Here is a 23400-nt window from a genome sequence, read left to right on the forward strand (position 1 = left end):
TGAACAAACAGTGTGGATTTTAAAGCATATTTACAAAAGGATGTTTGACTGCTTCTGTAGCCTGGACTATTTTTTTTTTCTAAATGAGACTTACTTATAAGCCCTTTGTAATTTTGTCCAAGCATTAACATACAGTCGATCCATCATAACTTATTAAAAAAAATGCTTCCTAATGGCTTCTCAAATGGCAAAGGCATCAAAATACACACGACACCATGATTATCATGCTTTTTTTGTTTTATTTCTCAACAAAAAAAATTTGCCTTGACAAAAAAGTTTTTCGTCTTTAAAACATGGTTTCATATCAAATAAACGTGACAGGTTTCACATTTTCATAAACAAACAAACAAAAAATCTCTAAACTAAACGTGTCATTTGAACATTCAGAGGTACAAAATGAAATCAACAACGCAGAATCTGCATATAACAGTCATGTTGTATGTAGTCAGAAAAAAAACATGTAAAATGTACCACCAAAATCTACAAATACAATAATGTTCGAATTGTAAAAAGTTAGAAACAACTCCACAGAAACTACATGTCTATCATACAGTTCTTACCCACAAAAAGAGGTATGCTGAATTATCCAGGTAGATACGTTTTGTTAAGTCAGTTCAACTGAGGTTTTCAGAAATTCCCAAAGCCACAATCCGAGAAATAAATGAATCTGCTGGAATGGACCCCGATTGGTGTACTTTGTTTCTATTCCACCCTGGTTTGTCACCACCAAGAGAAAGGCAAAAGACAGAGCAAATATTTGAAGGGTTCACAACTTTTGTGGGAGCTGCATTCAAGAGGTGTGAGCCGTTCCCAGTCAAACCTGTTTTGTGGATGACATGAATATTGGTATGGCACACCACAGTAAAAAAAAAAAAAAAAAAGGAAAGAAATACTGCCCTTTTAAAAGCAATCCAAATTCAGCCTTTTTTTTCAAGGCTGATTTAAGAATATTACAGAAGCCGTTGGGTGCGCCCAGCTCCCTCGAACATTGATCGAAACACAACGAGAACAGGAATGCACAGAGAGGGCCCTGCGAGTGTTTTGTTGAAGGACTCACAATGTTGTTTCCAATTTTGTGGCAGCAGTTGCTCTTTCCCGACAGTACAATTTGACTTAATAATCAACGGGAAACAGATGGGCTCAAAGCAGACATCGAAACGAGCCATGGCATCTCCAGGGCGCAAAAATATTGACGAGAGTTCAAGAATGTGAACTTAAGTATTTCAGAAGCGCCAACTTTAGGTTCTCCATTTTCATATTTTATCAAGTGCAATTTGAGTTCATTTTCTTGAGCTCAGTCAAGTTATGACGACATTGGTTTGGAGTAGCGTCGCAATTGTCGTCTGTATGGAGAAGCAACATTGGCTAAATGAAATAAAGGTATTCTGGTGTTTTAGCTTGAACCTTCTTGTGTAAATAAAACGACAACAACATAGATACTGAGGGTAATGTGTTCATCCAATATCTACCGCTTATTCTACCGTCCGTGGTGGGGACGGACCACCAACTCTTCTCATTGCAATTTCAAGGCAGAAAATGCATTTACAAGTGAAGCACAAGTGCTTCATTTGGATTGACTGATTAGATTATTTATTGTCTGTTGAACAATTGCTTTCTCCATATCTACATGAGGGAAGATGTACGGCAATAGTTAGAGGTTCCCTTTTTCCGGTGGCCTCAGCTCAGGCATCCAAGCATTTCATGAGTATCATGAAGCAACTGACATGAAATCTCATCTTCAACCTTAGCTGCACTTGTCAGATTTGTTATTTTACAAATTCATCAACATTTAGCTAACTTAAGTGTTAGCAAAAACAAAAAAAAAACAACACTTTTCTATTTGACTTAATAATGCGGTAGCAGTACCTTCACACACAAAAAAAACTAAAAACGCAATACAGTAAAATTGTAAACATGCTCACTCATCTTCAGAAAAATATTACAACTTACACGTGACTAGTAAATAAAGATGTGTCATCACATGAAATTGTCAACTATAACACCCCCCCTACCCCCCATCTATGTCATTTTACCTACAAAGGGGTGTCCAACTATCCAGCCTGCTTTTCGATGTCTCACCTGATTCAAATGATCGGGATTGGTCATCAGGCTCCTCAGAGCTTGCTGATGAGTCGGGCGTGTTTCAGGCTGGATAGGGGTCCTCCAGGACCGAGGTAGGGCACCCCTGACCTACACCGGACTTAAACCCCAAATAAATAAAAGTTCACATTTAGGAAGTCAATGATACACTATGATATGAAGCTGATCCATATCTACTTTGAAAAACAACCCACAATTTCAAAATGGTAAACCTTATTGAGCTTTACACGGTCTTACCGGCGGGGACTCGGGAACAGTTCATTCTAAATGCAGTGTGAAGCGGAATGCTTTCATTTTAGTTAGTATCTACAACTGCCGCGATTACGCCCTGAAACCATTCAACCATTCAATCTGGACTAAACACGCTCCTCTACGTCGCCGTCCGAGTGACAAAGCGCACTGCGGCAACACTCAGCCTTGCCACGTGCCTCACAATCGACTTTTCAACAGCGGATGAATTTGGTATGACCCTAACTCAATCACGTGCCGCTGTGTTTGTTTTTAGCTTTGAACTACACAACATACACTATTTGGGATGAAGACTCCCACGTTGACATCAATATGGTGTCTCCATAAATATTTTTGATGCACGGATTGGATAACGTAAGCTTCTGTCATACAGATTGTGTTGAAAACTCTTTCAGTATGGCTCTTTGTGAAAAAAAAATCACAGAATGCATAAATTGCATTGGTACAAACTAAAAATTGTGAAAAGAGAGTTCGTCTTCGTTTGCATTTTCAGGGTATGCCATGTCTTTAAAAAACAAAAAAAACCCTACTGTCCATCTCCCAAGTATGCAATTGTGAGTTTTCATTCAGGGGAAAGAGATTTAACAATGTTTCTTAAATCCATTGATAGACGGGCAATATTTTAGGTGGAGTACATTTGTTGACTTGGTATCTTCTCGCTAAGAATGAAAACAAAATGTCAAAAAAACTGCGAGAAGTTGCGATGTAGACATGAACATGTAAAGTAAGAGTGGATATTTTCATCACTGGTTACATTTATGCTTATATTTCTGCTCTTATCGAACAAGGTTGACGATACCGACCATTCGATAAAGTATCTCGACATTTCATAGGCCTGAAGTGAGAAAAGGAATGAATCATTTTGGATCTGAAATGTCTTGTGAATATGTAAAAACATAACCAAAATTAACATAATGCACCTCAAAGTCATTTTCTGCTTTCCTATGTCATTTCCAGCTCAATAAGCAAAGAATAACTAATTACAGATTGAATATAATCCGGTGAGTGGAAATATCAGATACTGTATTTGAGGTGTGCAAGCAAATGTGACTGTGCATATATTTCATATGAACCACAGTGCGTCTCATAAAATGGAGTGCATTCTGGTAAATATTTGATTATGTCCTTTCATGTGACAACACTGAAGAAATGAGACTTGGCTTGACATGTGCAGTAGGTCATCCCGCAATCCAAACACGGCGAGAATATTCGCGTGTTAAATTCCACTACCCACGGAGGGACGCACCTTCCACCGCGGAGCTGACGTCACATCAGCCTTTTGCTGATTGGCTTGCGGAATTGCCTTCGCGCAAAATTGCATCATGATTGGTTTGAATTGTCTCTGACCTTTAAATCAGTCAAGCATCGGTTGCTGCTTTAACAATTATGCCGTGTGCGAGCGCGTCTTTGAAGGCTTCTCCCGCCACGTGTTCCACTGCTGTTGTTGAAAAGGGAACTCAAGGAACCAAATTTACTTTGCAATAAGATATGACGAGTCCCCAAATTAATATTATGATCATGGAACAGGAAATGAAGCACGATAATCCATCCATTTTCATCGAGCTCATGCCACTGCCATTTTGTCCTGTACCGCCCTCTGCTGTTAGCTGTCATTTGCAGTGAGAGCACTTGGGCACATCGACGTCCCTTTCAGTTTATTTGTGATCCATCAACAAGTTTCCTGACACCGGGCGAGTAAAATGGCTAATTTGGTCAAATTTGGACATTTTCACTTCGAGGCGGCATTTTTAGCTGTGCGTTGAGTTATTGTGAAGAGAATTTACACTGTCCTACAAGCCGTACAACTCATTGTGACAAGGTGTCATTTCTTCAGCGTTGAAACATTGACATAAATAGGAGGAGTGCAGTCACATTTGTGAGACACTTTAAATGAATGAAACCCCCAGGAACACTTTTGCATAATTTGTGAGATGGATTGTAGAAATATTCAGATAGGCAAGATCTTTAACCGGTGTGGAGTCCTACTGTTGGGATTAAGACTTTGCTTTAAGTGCCATTGTTCTGCATTTGTTCAGTATCAGTGCCAAGTTGACCTCTTGGAAGTGCTTGGCAGTGCTCCAACTTGGTGATTATTGTTAAGTTATGTCATGGCACACGTATGACAAAAAAGGAAAATGAAGAAATAGACACATCCATCATTTGGTACACAACAAATGGAGCTGGATATATATGAGTGCTGCATAATAAGAGTTCATTTCACCATTTCATCCAATGTAAACACATCAAATGCATGCAGACCTTTGATAACATGACAGCTTGACAGCTCAACAAAAATTAGCCAGATTGAGAGATATTGTGCCCAAAGCAAAGTTATACAAAGTTTCATCATTTGATGAGTTACTAAGAGTATGAGTAGAAGACTGTTGGGGGGTCTCATTTAATACACAGGCAAAATTGCAATGTTGATTGCTTGAAAAACAGAGATGGAAGTTGGTCGACGAAGCAGGTGCACCTAAAGATGGCAAGTGCGCAGAATTCGCTTTTTAAATGTTCCGTGAAGTGAATATGCAAATAGATGAATGTGGCACACACAATGGGATTTATCAAACCTATGACAAGTTGCGATGGTTGGATGCGTCTGCAGGACAGGTGCAAACCAGTGTGCAATGCAGTGCCAGCGTAGCACAGACAACATGAGAGGTGGCGGGGAGAACTTTTCCACTCTGATAAACATATTTGAAATTCCAGAAGCAAAAATTATTGGAACGCATTATCTATTGAGCAATGTCATTTTAGAGCTAATGAAAATGACCTACTTGGAGCCAGTCACAAGAAGGAATCATGCCATATTAAAACTTGTTTCAACTCTGCTTTCCCTTGCATCTGGGTCACATCTTGCAAGGTAACTTGAGCTAAACCAAATGAGCCCCATAATTCAAACAACCACCACATATGATCAAAAATGGGAAAATGAAAAGGATAGTGGAGTATGATTTACAAATGGACACGGTGATAGCGCACAAGTCAACTTTCAATGGTCTTTTGGCAAGGCTGTCATTCTAATGACTGTATTTCTGGAAAAATAGGACTAAGAAAAAAAGAGAGCCCTATTCCCACCGGGCAGCACGTGAGCACAGTCAGTTAGGCTTCGTTTAGTGTGATACACACTGTTTTATGTGAAATGATTGACTGTTTTAGAAGAAATGATTCAATCCCTATCAGATTTCGTACGCTTTTGAGAAGGTACCAAACACAGAGACACGACAATAAACTGCCATGGCAAATTTAAAACCAAAATGCTTCGGTTCCTCCTCGGTTTGCATTTATTTAGGTTCAACTGTGGGGTTGACCACTATTTACAGTATGGAAATTCAGTCGAGCATCCTGAGCCCGACAGCGATCGGGATGGTCAAGATCAAATGAGAAAAGTTACTTGGGAGTTTCAACAGGCTCAGCAGTTGTTTTGCCAGATTTGCTGTCAGACCGCAGCCAAAAGATGAAATATGCATTCTAAAGATGTTAAAAAGGACTTGGGTGAACATTCTGAGAAATTCCTGAGTTTAACCTCCCGCAATGCATGTAGGGGGGGGGGGGGGGGGGGGGGATGGGGAGGGAAGCCGACAGGAAGAAACAGGCAAGATGAGAAAAGATGAAGAGACAGAAAAAGCTGCCAGTATTTTTTTTTTTTTTTAACCAATCCGGAAAATACCTGTGGAACAGTATTGCTGGGCGGACAATTTTAATGTCCATTCCAAAACCTCTTTAAATGTTACAGTTCAATATTTTTAAGGACAAGTATGAATATGTCACAAAGACAATCTTCTACGACTGAACTTTTAAGTGCCATCATGTCTCTTCTGTTCTTATGTTGTGCATTTCTTAATCATTTCCTGACAGAAATCCACAGTTACGGTGGGACTGGGTATTTCCTCTGTTGATTCAAACAGCAGTGAGCCTTTTGGGTTCCCTCGACCCGAGACCTCCACCCCCGGCTGCCCATCATTCAGCTCCCCTGCCTTAGTGCCGGCATCTGGCACGCTCACAACTTGTTTTCCTTGAGGTGACGTCGGGTGGTATGAGGCCTCATCGGCAGGTGAAGATGGTTGGTTGGACATCAGGTCAATACTGTTGGAGATGGGAGGTGAATGGCTGTCCTGTACGTCTCTGCAAACTTGCTGGGAGAGGAAGGAGAGGTTCTGCCACAGCTCGGACATACACAGCTTCAGTTGATTGCGCTCACTCAGCAGTTTTTCTTTCTCACAAACCTGTGGAGGAAGAAGCCAATGAGCTATTCACTGTCTTGCAAAATTTGAAAGGTGGTGCTTATTCAATGACAGAAAATTGCCCTTTCACGAGGATGTTATGCGTTCATCAGTTTGGGGAAAGCATAGTGTCCTGACCTTGTGGTTAACATTATTGCCTCCCTGTTACGAGTTCCACAGTTCAAATCCGAGCTGTGGCCTTCCTTTGTGGAGATTGGCTCGCGCTGTGAATGTATGGCTTTTCTTCGGGTACTCCTCCCACATTCCCCCAAACATGCGAAGTTTAACTGTACACTCTTCACGGCTGTCAAACTCACAGAAGGGCTCAAAACTCAAACACTTTCGATCGGGGGCCAAACAGGATAAACATGTTTTGAACCGATTAAAACTAAATGTTTTTGAGCAGAAATGTGAATTGAGAGAATACAGTGTTATCGCAAAAGACATCCAAATGAATTTAAAATGACTTTACAAGTCGCCCTGCATAAAAAATATCTGTTAAAATATACACATTAAAAAAACTATGGCAACTAGTTTTTGAAAAGAGATGCTAGTCTGCTTGCTGGCTACCCGGCATGAAAATGGGTCAAGGGTGAAAAATATGAGGCTGGTAACGTAATCCAAGTACCGAAATATTACAGTTTTTCTACATTGGTTTGGCTCATTTCTTGAAATCCTTATGGACAAACCCCCAAATCCACTTTGCAATCTTTCATAAGAGAATGGCATTTGTCATTGATACCATCAAATTGCAGATGTCTTGTCGATGTTTCAAGTGTCTCAGGACATCTTTGCAAATGGTTGTGTAAAAGTAGCCTACCGTTTTGGGGTATATCCAAACGTCACAATATGAAATACAGTGATCCCTCGCTACGTATTGTTTTGTGTTTTTTGTTATTGTAAAGTGTCCTTGGGTGTCTTGAAAGGCGCTTATAAATAAAATGTATTATTATTATTACTTCGCGGCTCACTTATTTTGGATTGTTGTACAGTCTGTTATGAAAAAGTGTGGTGTGACCTGTTTCCATAGCATAGTGGTTATCACGTTCGTCGAACACATGAAAAGTCCCCAGTTCAGAACTGGGTGGAAGCAATCCTGACTTCCTTTTTATTTCCTGTGAAAAACTGCGTCACCAAAATAATTAAAATCACGACAACTCTACGTCATGCTGTCCACGACTCCGACTAGGAACATTTACCTATGGCAAGCCCGAGCCACCAAAACATTGGTAATGCTATCAGTTAGCTAGGTTGACAACACTGATATGAAACACTCCTGTCTCATCTGTTTCCATAGTGTAGTGGTTATCACGTTAGTCTCACACACGAAAGGTCTCCAGTTCGAAACTGGGTGGAACAATCCCAACTTCCTTTTAATTCCTGTGAAAAACTGCATCACCAAAATAATTGACATCGTAACAACTCCCCGTAAGGCAATAAAACCCAATCTTCTGCATGTCAGGTGTATATATACTGTCCAGTGGACAATGTCCACTCTTCGAACGAGGAACACAGGCTAAAGAGGTACTCTACCCACCAAAACACCGACCATGTGATCAAGTGAAGAGTGTTGGCAGCCCTTCCTTCCTTCCTTCCTGGGCAATCGGCCCCCGTCAGGGACTTGCCCCCCCTCCCGGGTCCCACACCCGGTACGACTCTCGCTGGTGTCCCGCGAGGTTCACACTCAGTGCGGGCCCCGGAAGGGCCCTCGCCTGATCTTTGTTTAAGGAGGGTTGTGGGGCGGCTACTCCCACTTCCCTCCGTTCCAGCGGGGTGAGCCCTGGGCGCCTCACCTTCCGGTGAGGCCCCACCTCCCCCCCCCGCCGGCTGGTGGGCATTTAGCCGCAACTGGGGCCCAAGAGCCCCGGCGTTCCCCCCTCGCGCCACTTGGAGGCATCCCACCACGTGAGGCAGCCCTGATATGAAAGACTCGAGGGTCATCTGCTTCGATAGTGTAGTGGTTATCATGTTCATCTCACACACGAAAGCTCAAAGTTTGAAACTGGGTGGAAGCAATCCCTACTCCTTTTTAATTTGCTGTGAAAAAAATGCATCATCAAAATAATTAAAACATCTACAACTCCCCTTTTAATGAGGAACACAAGCTTTGAAGGACTCCCCGCCAAAACATCGGCCATGCTATCAGTTAACAGGGTTGACAGTCCTGTTTTGAAAAACTGTGGTGTCACCTGTTTCCATTGTGTTGTGCAGTGTTTTTCAATCTTTTTCGAGCCAAGGCACATTTCTTTCATAAAAATTAACGCAATATTATAGCACATTGAAGAGGAATCAAATCAACATCAATCCAGTATTTGTTGCATTCGTTTTAATGGCAAGTAAAATATTGTCAATTCAAACTTTAACTTGCTCAATCGAATTATTTTCTGTGTGACAGCCAGTTATTTTCCTCCCGGTCGTTTGCGCTCTCCCGCAATATTGTACCAATCCCTTTTCCCATCTTGAGTGTTTGTATAATTCCAATATCATTCAAATTACTTCTCTGCTGAATGTGTCACTTGAGGTAGTCCATCTTCCATTTAGTCCATATTTTTCGCTGTTGTTTTACAGAGAATACCTTTCTCACTCGAAAAAGAAAATATCTCATCCAGTTTCACAGCTTGTTCTTCTATTTTCACATACTCCGACAGCCATTCCAACTTAAAAGAACTGCAGTTCATTCTTATTTTGATTTGGGGAGTCGACGTATCACATTCACTGCTCGGTTGTTATGCAATGATAGGGAATTAGCAACTATGTGGAGCAGAGAACATGCGCAAGTACTGTCAATGCCATGATTGGCTGCATAGCATCATTTCATCTTTTCGTGTGATTGGCTGGACACCTGTCACTCACTGAATTCATACCTGTCAACTTTTCGGAGCGCCAACCTGTATAAACTACCAAAAAAATCCTTATAAAGAGCAAAAAATCCTTATCACATACCAAAGCATTTTATATGTCAAAATAACGGCAGAAAAAAACCCCACGAAATTTCCAATGATATTTATTGTAGATCTCCATAATACAATGTCTGGTTAATGTCTAATCATCATTCTACTTAGTGGCATTACTGTGTTCAGAGTTGTATTCCTGCGTTACTTTTTTCACCAACTCCAAATCATTTGGAGTTGGTGAAAAAAAACCCGGAAATTTTCAGAATCCGTATGATTTGTGCGATACGGCCATATACGTAAGATTCACCACAAAATCCGTATGAACTATGGCTAAACCGTATGAGTTGGCAGGTATGTGAATTGCACAGCAAATTGATACAGAAAAAAAGTTACAAATCTAATTCATTTGCAGTGCGTTCCCTGCACTGGATAGATTTTCTTATGCGCTGAGAGTGTGAGACCAGTGCGCAGTTGCGCAGCTTAGAGTGAACATTGGTGCTGTTGCATCTCCAGTAAACGTAAATCTAAATGAAAGATACCTTTTGTTGTGTTGCCTCGCGTCGGAAACTTCGCTTGCCTCGAAACATAAGGCAATTTCCTAGCTGCTGCTGCTCCCTACCGGTATGGAAGGGTACTACACGAGTACAAGGTCAGGCATATTGTATAATTTCCCATGGCACACCTGACAATATCATGGCACAGGGTTTGAAAAACAGTGGTGTCGTGGTTATCACATTCGTCTAACACACGAGAGGTCCCTAGTTCGAAACTGGGTGGAAGCAATCCCTGCTCCTTTTTAATTTGCTGTGAAAAACGGCATCACCAAAATAATTAAAATCACAACAACTCCCCATCAGGGAATCGAACCCCGGTCTTCCACGTGACAGGCGGAGATAGTGCCAACGATACTGAGTCAGAACACAGGCTTAATTTGCTCTGTGTTTGTTCGTGTGTGAGCGTGTGCTTTGCATGTAAATGTCTAGAATGCTAATTAGCAGAGGATGAAACACAAGGTTCAAACGCAGGTACAGGTAACTAAGGACCTCCAATCACTAATACCACATAATAAATATCGAGACATTTAATTGCTAATACACACACACACACACACACACACACACACACACACTTTGGGAATCGAGGCAAATTGTGGAGGAACTTGAACATGTTATATTCCCCTTTCTCTACTGATGAGCGGGGGTCTTTCATGTCGGACCTACATCGTCGGTGGACCAAAACATGCCGAATTGAAATTAAACTGCATTAAAAGACAAACCACCAGAGGGTGCTAGAACTGCACAAATGGAAGATAATCTGGGGTCTTTTTAACATCTGTCCATCCACCCATCAATCGAACCTGTTGGAGCCTACCCCAGCTGTCTTCGGGCAGTCGGCGGGGGACACCCTGAACCAGCCAATCGCAAGGCACACATAGACAAACAACCATTCGCGCTCACACTCATACGAGGGACAATTTAGAGTGTTCCATTAACCTGACATGCATGTTTTTGGAATGTGGGAGGAAAACATGCAAACTCCACAAGGGAAGGCCGTAGCCCGGATTCAAACCCACGACCTCTGCAATGTGAGGGGAGGCGGATGTGTTACTTTTACTGTCGTGATATGACCATGACGATATTGTGGTAATTTTAATATCACCATACCGTGATGGTGCCATTATCGTTCCATTCCCGCTACAGCTAGCAGAATGAGCACACGTTCAGCACATTTTCCAAATAAATACATTTTGCTGATATCAACTTAAAAGTTGATTCTCAGTCTAATGGTTGTGCGCTCCAAAACATGTCAGCTAGATTTCATTGTGTAATTCATCATCCGTCTGTTCATTTGTCAAAATTAGTCAAGAACGTAAATGTTCATGCATTGGTGCTACTACCACCATACTCTTCTTTCCTCAGTCTGATTGAGGATTTTTTTTTTCTGCTCGGAGGTGGAGAGTGTATGAAGATTGGGCTCAGGGTCAGAGGTCCCTGCTCAATGCAACTGATACTGTGTGCGAGGGCTTCACAGGGGATTAGTTGTTGGGGATGGGTTGAGACATTTGCACCGTTTCTTCCCTCACTGCAGCATATATTTTGATTGAAAACACAACAAGACCATGCTGGTCATTTCTTCTTTTTTTTTTTTAAGCAGCATTGATCTCAACCGCTGCCATAGTGACAAAACATCTGAGCATTGACTTGCAGTGCCAAAACATTGCCAAAGGGATGATGCATTTTGGTGGGTAACTATTCATATGAGAAAGGAATTAAGTTTTGACACATGGGATAAACTGTTGTGGGAGAGGTAAAAAGCACAAAGTGGTGGTACCAATTCCTTGTATGAGAAAGGGATCAAGTTTGAAGAATGTGGACAACGTTTTGTGAGAGTTATGAGCTTTTGCTACTGAAACGTATTGTTGCGCGAAACGGAAAGACTGTTTGGCCAGAAGCCCTTTTAGTTTTAAGAATGTCATGTCTCTCTCAAGAAATTAGCCAACCCAATGAAGAAAAACTGTAATGCATTGTAACTTGATGACTTTTACCGATTGGGAGACACTTTTTACTTTTTGGACCAGGTAAAAGTACAGTTACAGGTACTCCAATAAGTATGCGTGTTAACTTGAGGAACCAAACAAACCATGACAGCTGCTTTAGCGTTATTCCTGTCAGGATAAGGAAGATTATTTTCCGTATGATGATGAATAAGGCGTAAAAGGTTGGTTCAGCATACCAACTTGCGGATCTCGCTCTCCAGGTTCTGGATGCAATCCAGCTTCCTCTTGCGACAGCGCTGGGCAGCGATACGGTTTTTACTGCGACGGCGAATGTCATGTATGAACTCCAGCTGCTCCGAGGTCAGTTTGTGCATCTTGATGAGAATCTGGAAGTCATTGCGTGGCAAGTTGGTGATCTGGTCCACGGGAAAAGGTAGCTTTACCTAAATGCAAAAATAATTTCAGGTTATGACATTTGTGGACAATAAAATAACAGTAAAACCATGATGTAATCACGGCTGCAAAAACTGAATCAGATAAAGTGCAAATAGCGTCTGACAATTTCAACCAAATGAAACGATGCTGCCCACCAGCTGATCTGCCGCTTTCTGTGACCTGATGTTGGCCCAGATTACCATGACATCGACCGACCCACGGTATGTGTTGCCGAGTGACCTATGGAGGGCAATGTTGTCTAGCATCCACAAGATGACGCTGTGGATCTACTTTTCCGCCCCTATATACAATTTGCAAATGACTGGGTTAGTGTCCATCAAAGTTGTTTGGAATTTTAATACAGTTTATTTAGTTTCCTTGCACCAAGGACAACGTAAAACATCAAGTATTCACATTTGAGCTGCTGAAATCAGAAGATTTGGACTTCATAAATAATACAGTGTTGTTTTTTTTTGTAAGCTTGCTGGTGATAACCATGTTTGGCCCACCTATTGCCCGAAGACAGCTGGGATAGGCTCCAGCAGCCCCCGCGACCCTAGTGAGGATAAAGCGGTTCGGAAAATGTATGAATGAATGTATTCCCTTTGGCGTCGCTTCATCTGGTGGATGCATAATGCAACTACAGCCACTATTTTGGCTTCTATTCGATGCCCCTCATAATGGGGTGCGCCCTATATATGAAAGCAGGTTTAAATTAGGCCATTTATTGAAGGTGCGCCTTCTCCCCCGAAGCGCCTTATTGTGCGGAAAATACAGTACCTGGCTACTTATGCTTTGCTGCTCATGTCTTTTACCTCAACCAAAATTGGACTCACTGGGTATTTCTTTATTTAAAATTGATTTTGTTTTTGGGCCAATATGGAGACGCTCAGGGAATTTAGGATGATAATTTACTCATAAAGGTTGGCTTACTCCTGAAAAATGTGCCCCCCCCTACACTTCTGATATTATGGCTATGTCCCTATCCCTTCATGGGGTTGTCAGATCCTTGACATTGTATACTTCTATATATAGCTGCATGTTTCTCAACCGCCACATAATAAGCTTGGGATGACAGAGTGAGTAGTAGATGGTCATAAATCCTCTGAACAGACAATCTCAAATTGTTTCTTTGTATAGTGAGAGGATCGCTTTCCATTTGTGACACTGCTATTTATAAATGAGAACTCGGCCAGATCTAAAAGGCAGGGTTTGCTGAATATTAATTATCACAACATTCCAACCACCCATTCATCCATTTTCTGAACCACCCAGAAACTGAAAATTTGGCAAAATTGTCTTTAAAAATAGACTGCCATTAAGTCATATTTTGATCAAGATTACAGATCACTGATTGTGAGGTAATTATGAGTACAGCAAATGCAGAAAACGCTGTGTTAATACTGGGAGATTTGATTGATGACTTTGATCAGATAAAATGGTGTCGCTGATCTCACAGTCAAGCCAATCATGGTTGACAGTCAAGGACACAAATGGCCCACCTTACACTTGGGGTATCAAGCAGCCCCGCTGGTGCATGTACTTGTTCAATTCATGAGACAACCAGGTCAGGGCAAAGAAGTGGGACAGTCAACACACACACACACACACACACACACACACACTGCTCCGACTACTTTTACGACTAATTTTCGCTCATCAGATGTCGTCTTCTATGATGCGCTTTCTAATATGTGGAAATTTTAAATTGGCATGCTGCCTGTTGCAAGTCCGAAACCCACATTTGTGAAGTATTTACTGTATCACAAGTTGGGCTTGCCTTGTCGGACTATTTCAAACTTTGGCCTCAAGAAAATGGAGAGTCTTACACTGTCGAACGACTGTTGCGAAAAAAAGAACAGTTTGTGAGCTAACATATAGCAAGATCAAACCCCGAGTAGAAAACACACAAAGACAGATCGAAAATAATTAAACTTGTTGGCCTGTGATCAGGTACTGTTGTGAAGAAGAATAGCTCAAATGTTAAAATGCCCACAGTTGATCTGTTAACACTTAGCAAGATACTAACTTGAGTAGAGAAGGCCCTGAGGTACGATGATATGAATAGCATAATCTGCACTGTGGTTAAGTAAAGGGGTGTCGAATTATCGCGTTAATTGCGATGAATTAATTACATCACATTTAGCATGTTATTTTTTTTGTTGCGTGAATTTAAATTTTTATCTCTGCCTTTATTGTTTCTGTTGGTGTGTTGCCTTTTTGTAATAGCCCTTTTCATGTGTTGGCTTCCTGTGTTCGAGTTGCTGAGGGTGGTTAAATACTGGTTAGTCACAGCCCGAAGCGGACATTGATTGGCTGCCATTATTTTGGGGCTTTTTTAGCCGAAGCTGATAGGCTCCCGTTGGAGTTGGGCGGGCTTGGTAAGCAGCGGTGAGGAGTGGAGAGGTGAAAATGGAGCAGGATGTGAGAGTTCTCGGCACAATGAATGGAACATTTACATTCCAAAAATGCCCTGATGACACAATTGACAAAGGTAGAGTGTTGTGCCTAATTTGTAAGAAGGAGTTTGCTTACCACTGAAGCAGCTCATATTTAACCTCCCACATCAATGCAAAGCACCCAGCTGCAGTCACAGCTAATGGTATAGCAATATAGCGAGCGAGCCATACATGGCAAAGCTCTTTGGCAAACTAAACTCGATAACACCCCACGTACGAGGCATAGTTGATGTGTGTCCTCTGGAGACTACGAGAAGTGATTGATTTTTATTTCAGCACTTTTAGTTTGTCATGATGAACAGTGTTATTTCTGAAGTGATAATTTACAGCACTGTGATTTAAGGGTCTGTTTTATTTATTGTTTATTATCTGAAGCAAGTTCTGTGTTGAGTACTTGTATTGCTCAGAAAATTGTTCTTACTGTTTTTAATATGTTAAGATAAGCACCTTTTGAGGACCTGATGTTCTATTTCATTTTTATTTTGTAATTCATTGGAGATTTACAAAAACAAACAAAACAGTGATATTCCCCCTGGTGGTCAAAACTAAAGGTTGCAGGTAGGACTTCGACTCGCCTCAAATACAGCAGAAAGTAAATGGCTAGGACTGCATCTGTCCAAGTCTGCTGAAAAACAATCAAATACTTTATAATGCCAGTTTTTCTTTTATCTTTTGATCTGCCAATAATTCTGTCAATAATGTAACGTATTTAAAATGAAAATAGGCGTTTTCTCAGTAATTTTTAGATGAAATTAAAATAGAGATTACATTAATTAATTACATACCCTAATTAATTAATCACACATTTTTTTAAATCGCTTGACAGCACTAGTTAAGTACAACAAACGCAATTCCAATCATGTTGGGACGTTGAGTTAAAACTTGACTGAATGACGACAAAGGCAAGATATTTATTTTCATGTTTATTTAATGTATATATACACACACACACACAAATACACACACTGTATAGAGTATGTATACATATATATATATATATATATATATATATAGACGTCGCCCGGCCAAACAAGGTCTGCGTCAGGTGCTGGGGAGCCAGAGCACCTTGATGAAAAATGGGCTACTGGAACAAAGCGGAGATGGGCGAGATGCGATAACATGGCTCTGTTGGAATGCTACTACTCAAGCAACCCTAGTCAGAGGGGTTACATGCAGAGAATGTGGGCTAAATGGTTACTTCGAAACCCACAGTCACGGTTGACCACGAAACAACTAGTAGCTCAGTGTTCCAACATCCACAAACGGCAACTGCTGTCACAACTTGAGATTGATGAGGTACAACGCAGGTTCCATGGTGAAGGGCCCCAGGCTGCCAGATCAGAGGAGGAGGTCATACCAGAGATTGGGAGGCAAGCCCCAATGAATGCAGATGATGAGATTGGGAGGCCAGACCCAATGAAGGAAATGCTGAGCGAGGCAGAAACTGACCTGAAAGCTAAGATCATGGCGAGAATGAAAGCTGGGCAACATAGAAACCGATTACAACGGCTATGTGAAGTACCACCTGAAAGTCTCATGGAAAGTGTGAATGCAGCACTGAGGGCGATCCCTACCGTAACGATCACGGAAACCAATGAGCTGATATACGCTTCAGCATCAGTGATCCTTGAGATACTTGGCTATAAGAGCAACCATGGAAGCCATGAGATACGTTACCCACCATGGAAAAGACGGTTGGAGGCTAAGATCAAGGCGGCTCGGAAAGATGTGAGTCAATTGACGGAGGCCCAGAGAGGTGTGATGAAAAGGCTGATACCCGCGAGTTACATCCAGATGACCATACCTGAAGCACTTGAAACTGCCAAACAAAGGCTCCAAGCCTTGTCCAGCCGCCTAAAGCGGTACACGAAAGAGAATGAGGCCAGACGAATAAACAGGCTGTTCGCAACACAACCTGCGAAAGTGTACGCTCAGTGGCAGGGTCCTAACAACAGAGCTGACCCACCAAGACTGGAAACTGAAAGGTACTGGAAAGGCATATGGGAGAAGGAGGTTGCACATAACAGCAGTGCACAATGGCTGGTGACCCTGAGAGAGGAGCACAGCAACCTCCCTGAACAGAACCCAGTTACCATAACAGTGGCAGACATACAGGAAAGAGTCTCAGTTATGAAAAACTGGACAGCACCAGGCCCGTACATGGTCCACACCTCCTGGCTAAAGAAACTCACAGCACTCCATGAGCGCCTAGCAGAACAAATGAACCAGTTGCTGAGGGATGGGACTCACCCAGGATGGCTAACCGAAGGGCGAACGATCCTGATCATGAAGGATCCCTCATAGGGTACAGTCCCATCCAACTATCGGCCAATAACCTGTCTCTCCACAACATGGAAGCTCATGTCAGGCATCATTACGGCTAAGTGGACACATGGATCAATACATGAGCGAAGCACAGAAGGGCATTGGTAGAGATACCAGAGGAGCCAAACATCAGCTCCTGGTTGACAGAACAGTCGCACAAGACTGCAGGTCCCGACGTACCAATCGGTGCACAGCCTGGATTGATTACAAAAAAGCCTATGACTCGATGCCACATACATGGATCACTGAATGCTTGGAGTTGGATAAGGCGAACAGGACCCTAAGAGACTTCGTTGCGAACTCCATGAGGATGTGGAAAACCACACTTGAAGCCAATGGCAAGCCACTTACCCAAGTGTCCATCGAATGTGGCATATACCAAGGTGATGCACTCTCCCCACTGCTGTTCTGCATAGGACTGAACCCCCTAAGCCAAGTAATCACCAAGACAGGCTATGGATACCGCCTCAGAAATGGAGCTACGATCAGTCACCTCCTCTACATGGATGACATAAAGCTGTATGCTAAGAGCGAAAGGGACATAGACTCCCTGATCCACACAACCAGGATCTACAGCAGCGACGTCAGGATGTCATTCGGGCTTGAGAAATGTAGTCGGATGGTGACTAAGAGAGGAAAGGTAGTCCGCACTGAAGGGGTCTCACTCCCTGAAGGAACAATAGCAGACATTGAGGACAGCTACAAGTACCTCGGTATACTACAAGCCAATGGCAACCTCGAACTGGCAACAAGGAAAGCGGCTACGGCCAAATACCTCCAGCGAGTGAGGCAAGTCCTAAGAAGCCAGCTCAATGGCAAGAATAAGACCCGGGCAAGAAACAGCTATGCCCTGCCAGTGATCAGATACCCTGCAGGAATAATAAGGTGGCCAATGGAAGAGATTCAGACCACGGACGTTAAGACCCGAAAGCTCCTAACCATGCACGGAGGGTTCCATCCCAAATCCAGCACCCTGAGACTGTACGCAAGCCGAAAGGAAGGAGGCCGGGGACTAGTGAGTGTGAGAGCCACTGTCCAGGATGAAACATCCAAGCTCCATGAATACATCAAGGAGAAGGCTCCAACGGATGACGTACTCAGAGAATGTCTCAGACAATGGGGAACAGAAGATGAGGCGCTGGAAGAGGGACCATTATGGGAGGACAAGCCCCTACACGGGATGTACCACCGGACCATAACTGAAGTGGCCGATCTCAAGAAGTCCTATCAGTGGCTAGAGAGGGCTGGCCTGAAGGACAGCACAGAGGCACTCATCCTGGCTGCTCAGGAGCAGGCCCTGAGCACCAGAGCCATTGAGGCCCAGATATACCACACCAGACAAGACCCAAGGTGTAGGTTGTGCAAAGAGGCACCTGAGACGATCCAACACATAACTGCAGGGTGTAAGATGCTGGCAGGGAAAGCCAACATGGAACGCCACAACCAGGTGGCTGGCATAGTCTACCGAAACATCTGCGCGGAGTATGGACTGGAAACCCCAAGGTCGAAACACCTCCGAAGGTGGTGGAGAATGACCGAGCGAAGATCCTGTGGGACTTCCAGATCCAGACTGACAAGATGGTCATGGCGAACCAACCAGATATCGTGATCATAGATAAAGGGCAGAGGAAAGCCGTTGTAGTGGATGTAGCGGTCCCAAGTGATGGAAACATCAGAAAGAAGGAACACGAGAAACTCGAGAAATACCAAGGGCTCAGAGAGGAGCTGGAGAGAGCCTGGAAGGTAAAGGTGACAGTCGTGCCTGTGATGGTCGGAGCACTCGGGGCAGTGACCCCCAAACTAGATGAGTGGTTGCAACAGATCCCGGGAACAACATCGGACATCTCAGTCCAGAAATGTGCAGTGCTGGGAACAGCAAGGATACTGCGCAGAACCCTCAAGCTTCCTGGCCTCTGGTAGAGGACCCGAGCTGAATGAGGGACGTACACCACCCAAGGGGGGGTGAGACGAGGAATTTTTTTTTTTACATACATATATATATATATATTAGAGCTGTCAGTTTAGCGCGTTTTTATTGGCATTAATTTAAATGAATTTTAACGGGATTACATTTTCTCTCACGAGATTAACGCGGCACACGTCACAGTGGATGTTCCGTTGCTCTATAAATAAACCAGAAACAACACAACAAGCTGCATAGGTCCACGCACGTTTGTTTTGCCAGCCACAGCAGCGCGAGACACCAAAAACGGATACTTAAAGAGTGTATGAATGGAAAGTTTACTTTTAAAAAGTTGCCAGTTTGCTCCACTGGCAAGACCTGTAGCATACAGGTAAACAATGTATGCCACTGACGCGATTGTTACTTGTTTGGAACTATTTTGTGTGGAAGGTTACAGTGTTCCAAGACAGCTGGGACAGGCTCGCTTGTGAGCCTTGTTGCAGCCTCACCCAGCATTTTACCATGTCTCGCATACTGTACGTTAGTGTTATTTTTGCGATAATTTTATTGGTTAAACGATAACTTATTTTGATTAGGCTATGCACCAACTCCTTGCTGCCACCAAAGCAATTCCTCCCGGGTGTGTGGAAGCATACTCGTCCCTCCACGGAGACGACACCATCAACAGAGACACATTGCTTCAACGGCGGCGACGAGGGGTTGGTTCGCAGCCTTGACTCACCTTTTAGGCACCTCACAAGGATGCGGTGACAGTTCAGATGAAGGCTGAATTGACAGCCGAAACTATCAGCTCGGTAACTATCAGCTTTTTCTTCATAAAAAAAAAAAGACCATTGTCTGATATAAAAGAAACCTTCAACCTATTTCAAATAATAAAAAGACAAGATGCACATCATCACCATGTTTTTCCCCAATTTAAAAACCTCAGCTACACCGTCAGCGCCTCCAGCAGACGAGTCTCTGGGTGAAGCTAAAGCCTGTATGAGTCAAGTGAGAGCCACTTACTATGCTACCAATACAAGTCTCTTCGCCTCTATAAGAAGGCAATGTTGATGTGTGATGAACTAAGGTTTTAGAATTAAAGATTTGGGTAAATACGTGTACTTCTGTAGTCTTTGTCTCAAATATGTAATGTATCAATACTATTTACATTTGAAACATTCTGGTACCCACATACACATACATGAAAATTCCCCGGGGGAAGGGGGTGTCAAATCCCACCTCGCAATTTTCTCCTTCTGCAGGGGGTTTCTGGTCCCCATTAACCCCCAAAAATGAGGGATTACTGTAATCGTAATTACATCATAAAAGTACTTCCAGACCAGCTCTTCATCAATAGAAAGTGAACTCTTGGACCAACAAAATTGCCATAAATAGACAATGAAGAAAACCCTGCCAACAAAAATGTTTAGAACCACATTTTAGACTCATGTGTGGCCTTGCTTTTGATAGTGACTATACACAATGATTGTGCATATCATTTGCAAAAACACCAGAATCTGAATATTCATCACGAGAATTACCAGATACATTGCAATGCGAAGAAAAGCAGGGTAAAAAAAGAAAAAAACCAACAAGAGTTTTTACAGTATTCAAGAGAAGAGAATAGGACATACAAACCTCAGGTCCAGCTACTCGGAGTCCACTTTCGCTGTCTCCCTCTGAGAAAGATCCCGACTCGTCACTGGAGTTTCCACCACTGGCACCAAATCCCTGCTCACTTTTGATTTTAGTGCAACCCTGAGAAAAGACAACCTCTCGACTGTGGAGGTCCCTAGGCTCTTCCCTGCCCGCTAGGCACTGAGATAGTCTAGAGATGCAACCAGAGTGTGGCGATAGGGAGAAGTCAAATTGTTGCAGGTTGGAAGTTGGGCTGCCACTTCTTCCATCCTCTGCATATGAGAATGAAGAATGGGAGCTGGAAGTCTGAGTTAGGGGCTCAGAGGGAACGGGGGAATAGGTTGATGCCTTGACAGGAGCACGACAGCTTGTAATCAGACATGAGCTGCCAGAAGAGGCTGAATCAGTCTGCATCAAGCCTGGGACCTTTTCACTGAACTTTTCATCCGCATAATGGGTCATCATTTGATGATGATCACTTACTCCTGAAGAGAAAATTACACTGCGTCTGTCTAGCTCCCCTTTGTGTTTGGATGAGGAGGCTTTAGGCACAGGCCTGTCAATGTTGCTCAGTGCTGCTGGTACATCTGCCGTGCCGCTTTTCAGGTTCACCATTGCTTCCCCTTTGTCCTTATGTCCGTGTTTGACTAGTTCCCGGTAGTGGTTGAGGGACAGTCTGTTGGAGAGCAGCTGCTCTATGGTGGTGCTTGGCATGCTGCTAAGATCCAGCCCTCCTCTTTGGAGGTAGGAGCGTAAGCAGGACGAAGGTGAGCCGCCACTTGGAAAATGCTCAACTGCTACAGGAACTCCTTCTACCTCTAATTCCATCTCCAGCACTTCTTCGGTTGACAAATCTTGGTTGCATCCACGCCGATCATCTCCCTCATCATCAAAGACGGGTTCCTCTTTGATACTGGAGGGGCTAATAAGTGTTTGTGTGACATCGCTGCAGTCTGTGAGCTGTGAGCTCACCGGGCTGGCGGAGGTATGGTTGGCAAAGATGATATCGTCTTCATCATCATCATCATCATCCTCATCGCCGTCATCTTCATCACCATCATGAGTTTCACTGTTGTGGTGATATTGATATTTCCTGTATTTAGCGCATTGAGGAAGGTCAATGGGAAGTGGCTTTGTGGTTGCTACATTGCTGGTGTGCTGCCTGTTGTCTGTTAAATCGTCTGTGTATACTGTCTCAGAAAAGACAGCGTTATTGGCCGTGTCATTATCATATTCCTTCTTGCCATTAATGCTCAGTTTGCTGTCATTCTGTAGCTGTGCTTGAAGGAACCGGAAACAAGAATCTTCCAAATTGTGGACACCCAGGAATTCAGCGCACAGGATCACCTCATGGATGTTCTCTCGGCTTAAAACAAGCTTGGCTGTGTAGGCAAACTGGAGCAGCGGGGCGAAGCCCTTTGCAGTAACCTGTAGGGACAACAGTTGCAGGAGATGTGACATCTATCGTGTACACAGTAAGCTTTTTCACAACCATTAAGAACATTCCAATCAAATCACATCAGCAGCAAAACAAAAAGTGCAAACTACATGTTGGCGAAACCATCATATTTAACATGAATTGGACCGTCAAATTGGTACCGTTCTTCAATCCAGGTATTTTCATTTTAGGTAGCTGGCTAAAGTAAAGCCTCTTCTTTCTCAAGAGCACTTTGAAACAGTAATTCACGCCTTTGTCACATCTCGACTGGATTACTGTAACGCACTTTACTTTGGAGTCAGCCAATCCTCCATTCAGTGTCTCCAGCTGGTCAAGATGCCGCCGCTCGCCTCTTGACTGGTACTTGTCAGAGGGCGCACATAACTCCTACTCTGGCATCCCTTCACTGACCCCCGATTCATTTTGGAGTTCTTTTTGAGATCCTATTATTTGTTTTCATATCTTTAAATGGCCTCGCTCCACCTTACCTCTCTGAGCTGTTCCACCCCTCCGCCCATGCCCGGTGCCTCAGGTCTGCAGACCAGACATTATTAGAGGTACCAAGAACTAAGCGCAAGGTCAGAGGGGATCGAGCCTTTTCTGTTGCTGGTCTCTATCTTTGGAATGACCTCCCGCTGAATGTTAGGCAAACTCCCCTCACAGCCCATCTTTAAAACTCACCGTAAAACTAATTGTAAAACTTGTTCTTATGTGTCTTATTCTCTGAGACTTGGTTTTTAGTTTTACTGTTTTTGTGCTTTCTGCTGTCTTTGTTATTAATTTATTGTTTTATTGTTTGTTGTTGTATAAATGAGCTTTGCTTCATGTAGAGCATTTTGTAAACAGCAGTGGTTGTTTTAAAGTGCTAAATAACAGTTGAGTTGAGATGAATTGAACTCACATAGAGTTGGAAGATAAACAATTGGAGTTATCTGGATTACTGTATAAATTGGTCATCAAATGTGATCTACGACCTCCGGTTTCCTTTTTTTTTTGGTCTTGTGTACCTCCAAACCTTTTTGTCAGAAAACGAGTACCCCCATGTTTTGATAATATTCCAAAATTATAATCCATCCATCCATCCATCCATCCATCCATCCATCCATCTTCTACCGCTTATCCGGGGCCGGGTCGCGGGGGGCAACAGCTTTAGTAGGGAAGCCCAGACTTCCCTCTCCCTAGCTACTTCTTCCAGCTCTCCCCGGGGGATCCCGAGGCGTTCCCAGGCCAGCTGGG

At 43.1% G+C, this 23400-nt stretch overlaps 1 protein-coding gene across 1 annotated transcript in view; it reads right to left on the reverse strand.

The window, feature by feature from the left end:
- Positions 1–5909: 5909 nt before the first annotated feature.
- The window catches only part of LOC147196770 (transcription regulator protein BACH2-like), a 77439-nt gene continuing 59948 nt past the window's right edge, over positions 5910–23400 (reverse strand). Inside the window, exons 3-5 of the mRNA XM_086126905.1 lie at positions 20727–22154; positions 12200–12406; positions 5910–6575 (exon numbers count right to left, since the gene is read on the reverse strand). Coding sequence (XP_085983031.1) covers positions 6174–6575; positions 12200–12406; positions 20727–22154 — 2037 coding nt within the window. The 3' untranslated portion in view covers positions 5910–6173. The remainder of the gene's footprint in view (positions 6576–12199; positions 12407–20726; positions 22155–23400) is intronic.

Source organism: Hippocampus guttulatus, chromosome 13 (genome assembly GCF_054856545.1).
Source record: "Hippocampus guttulatus isolate MCC_2025c chromosome 13, RoL_Hgut_1.0, whole genome shotgun sequence".
In the NCBI taxonomy this organism is placed as follows: Eukaryota; Metazoa; Chordata; class Actinopteri; order Syngnathiformes; family Syngnathidae; genus Hippocampus; species Hippocampus guttulatus.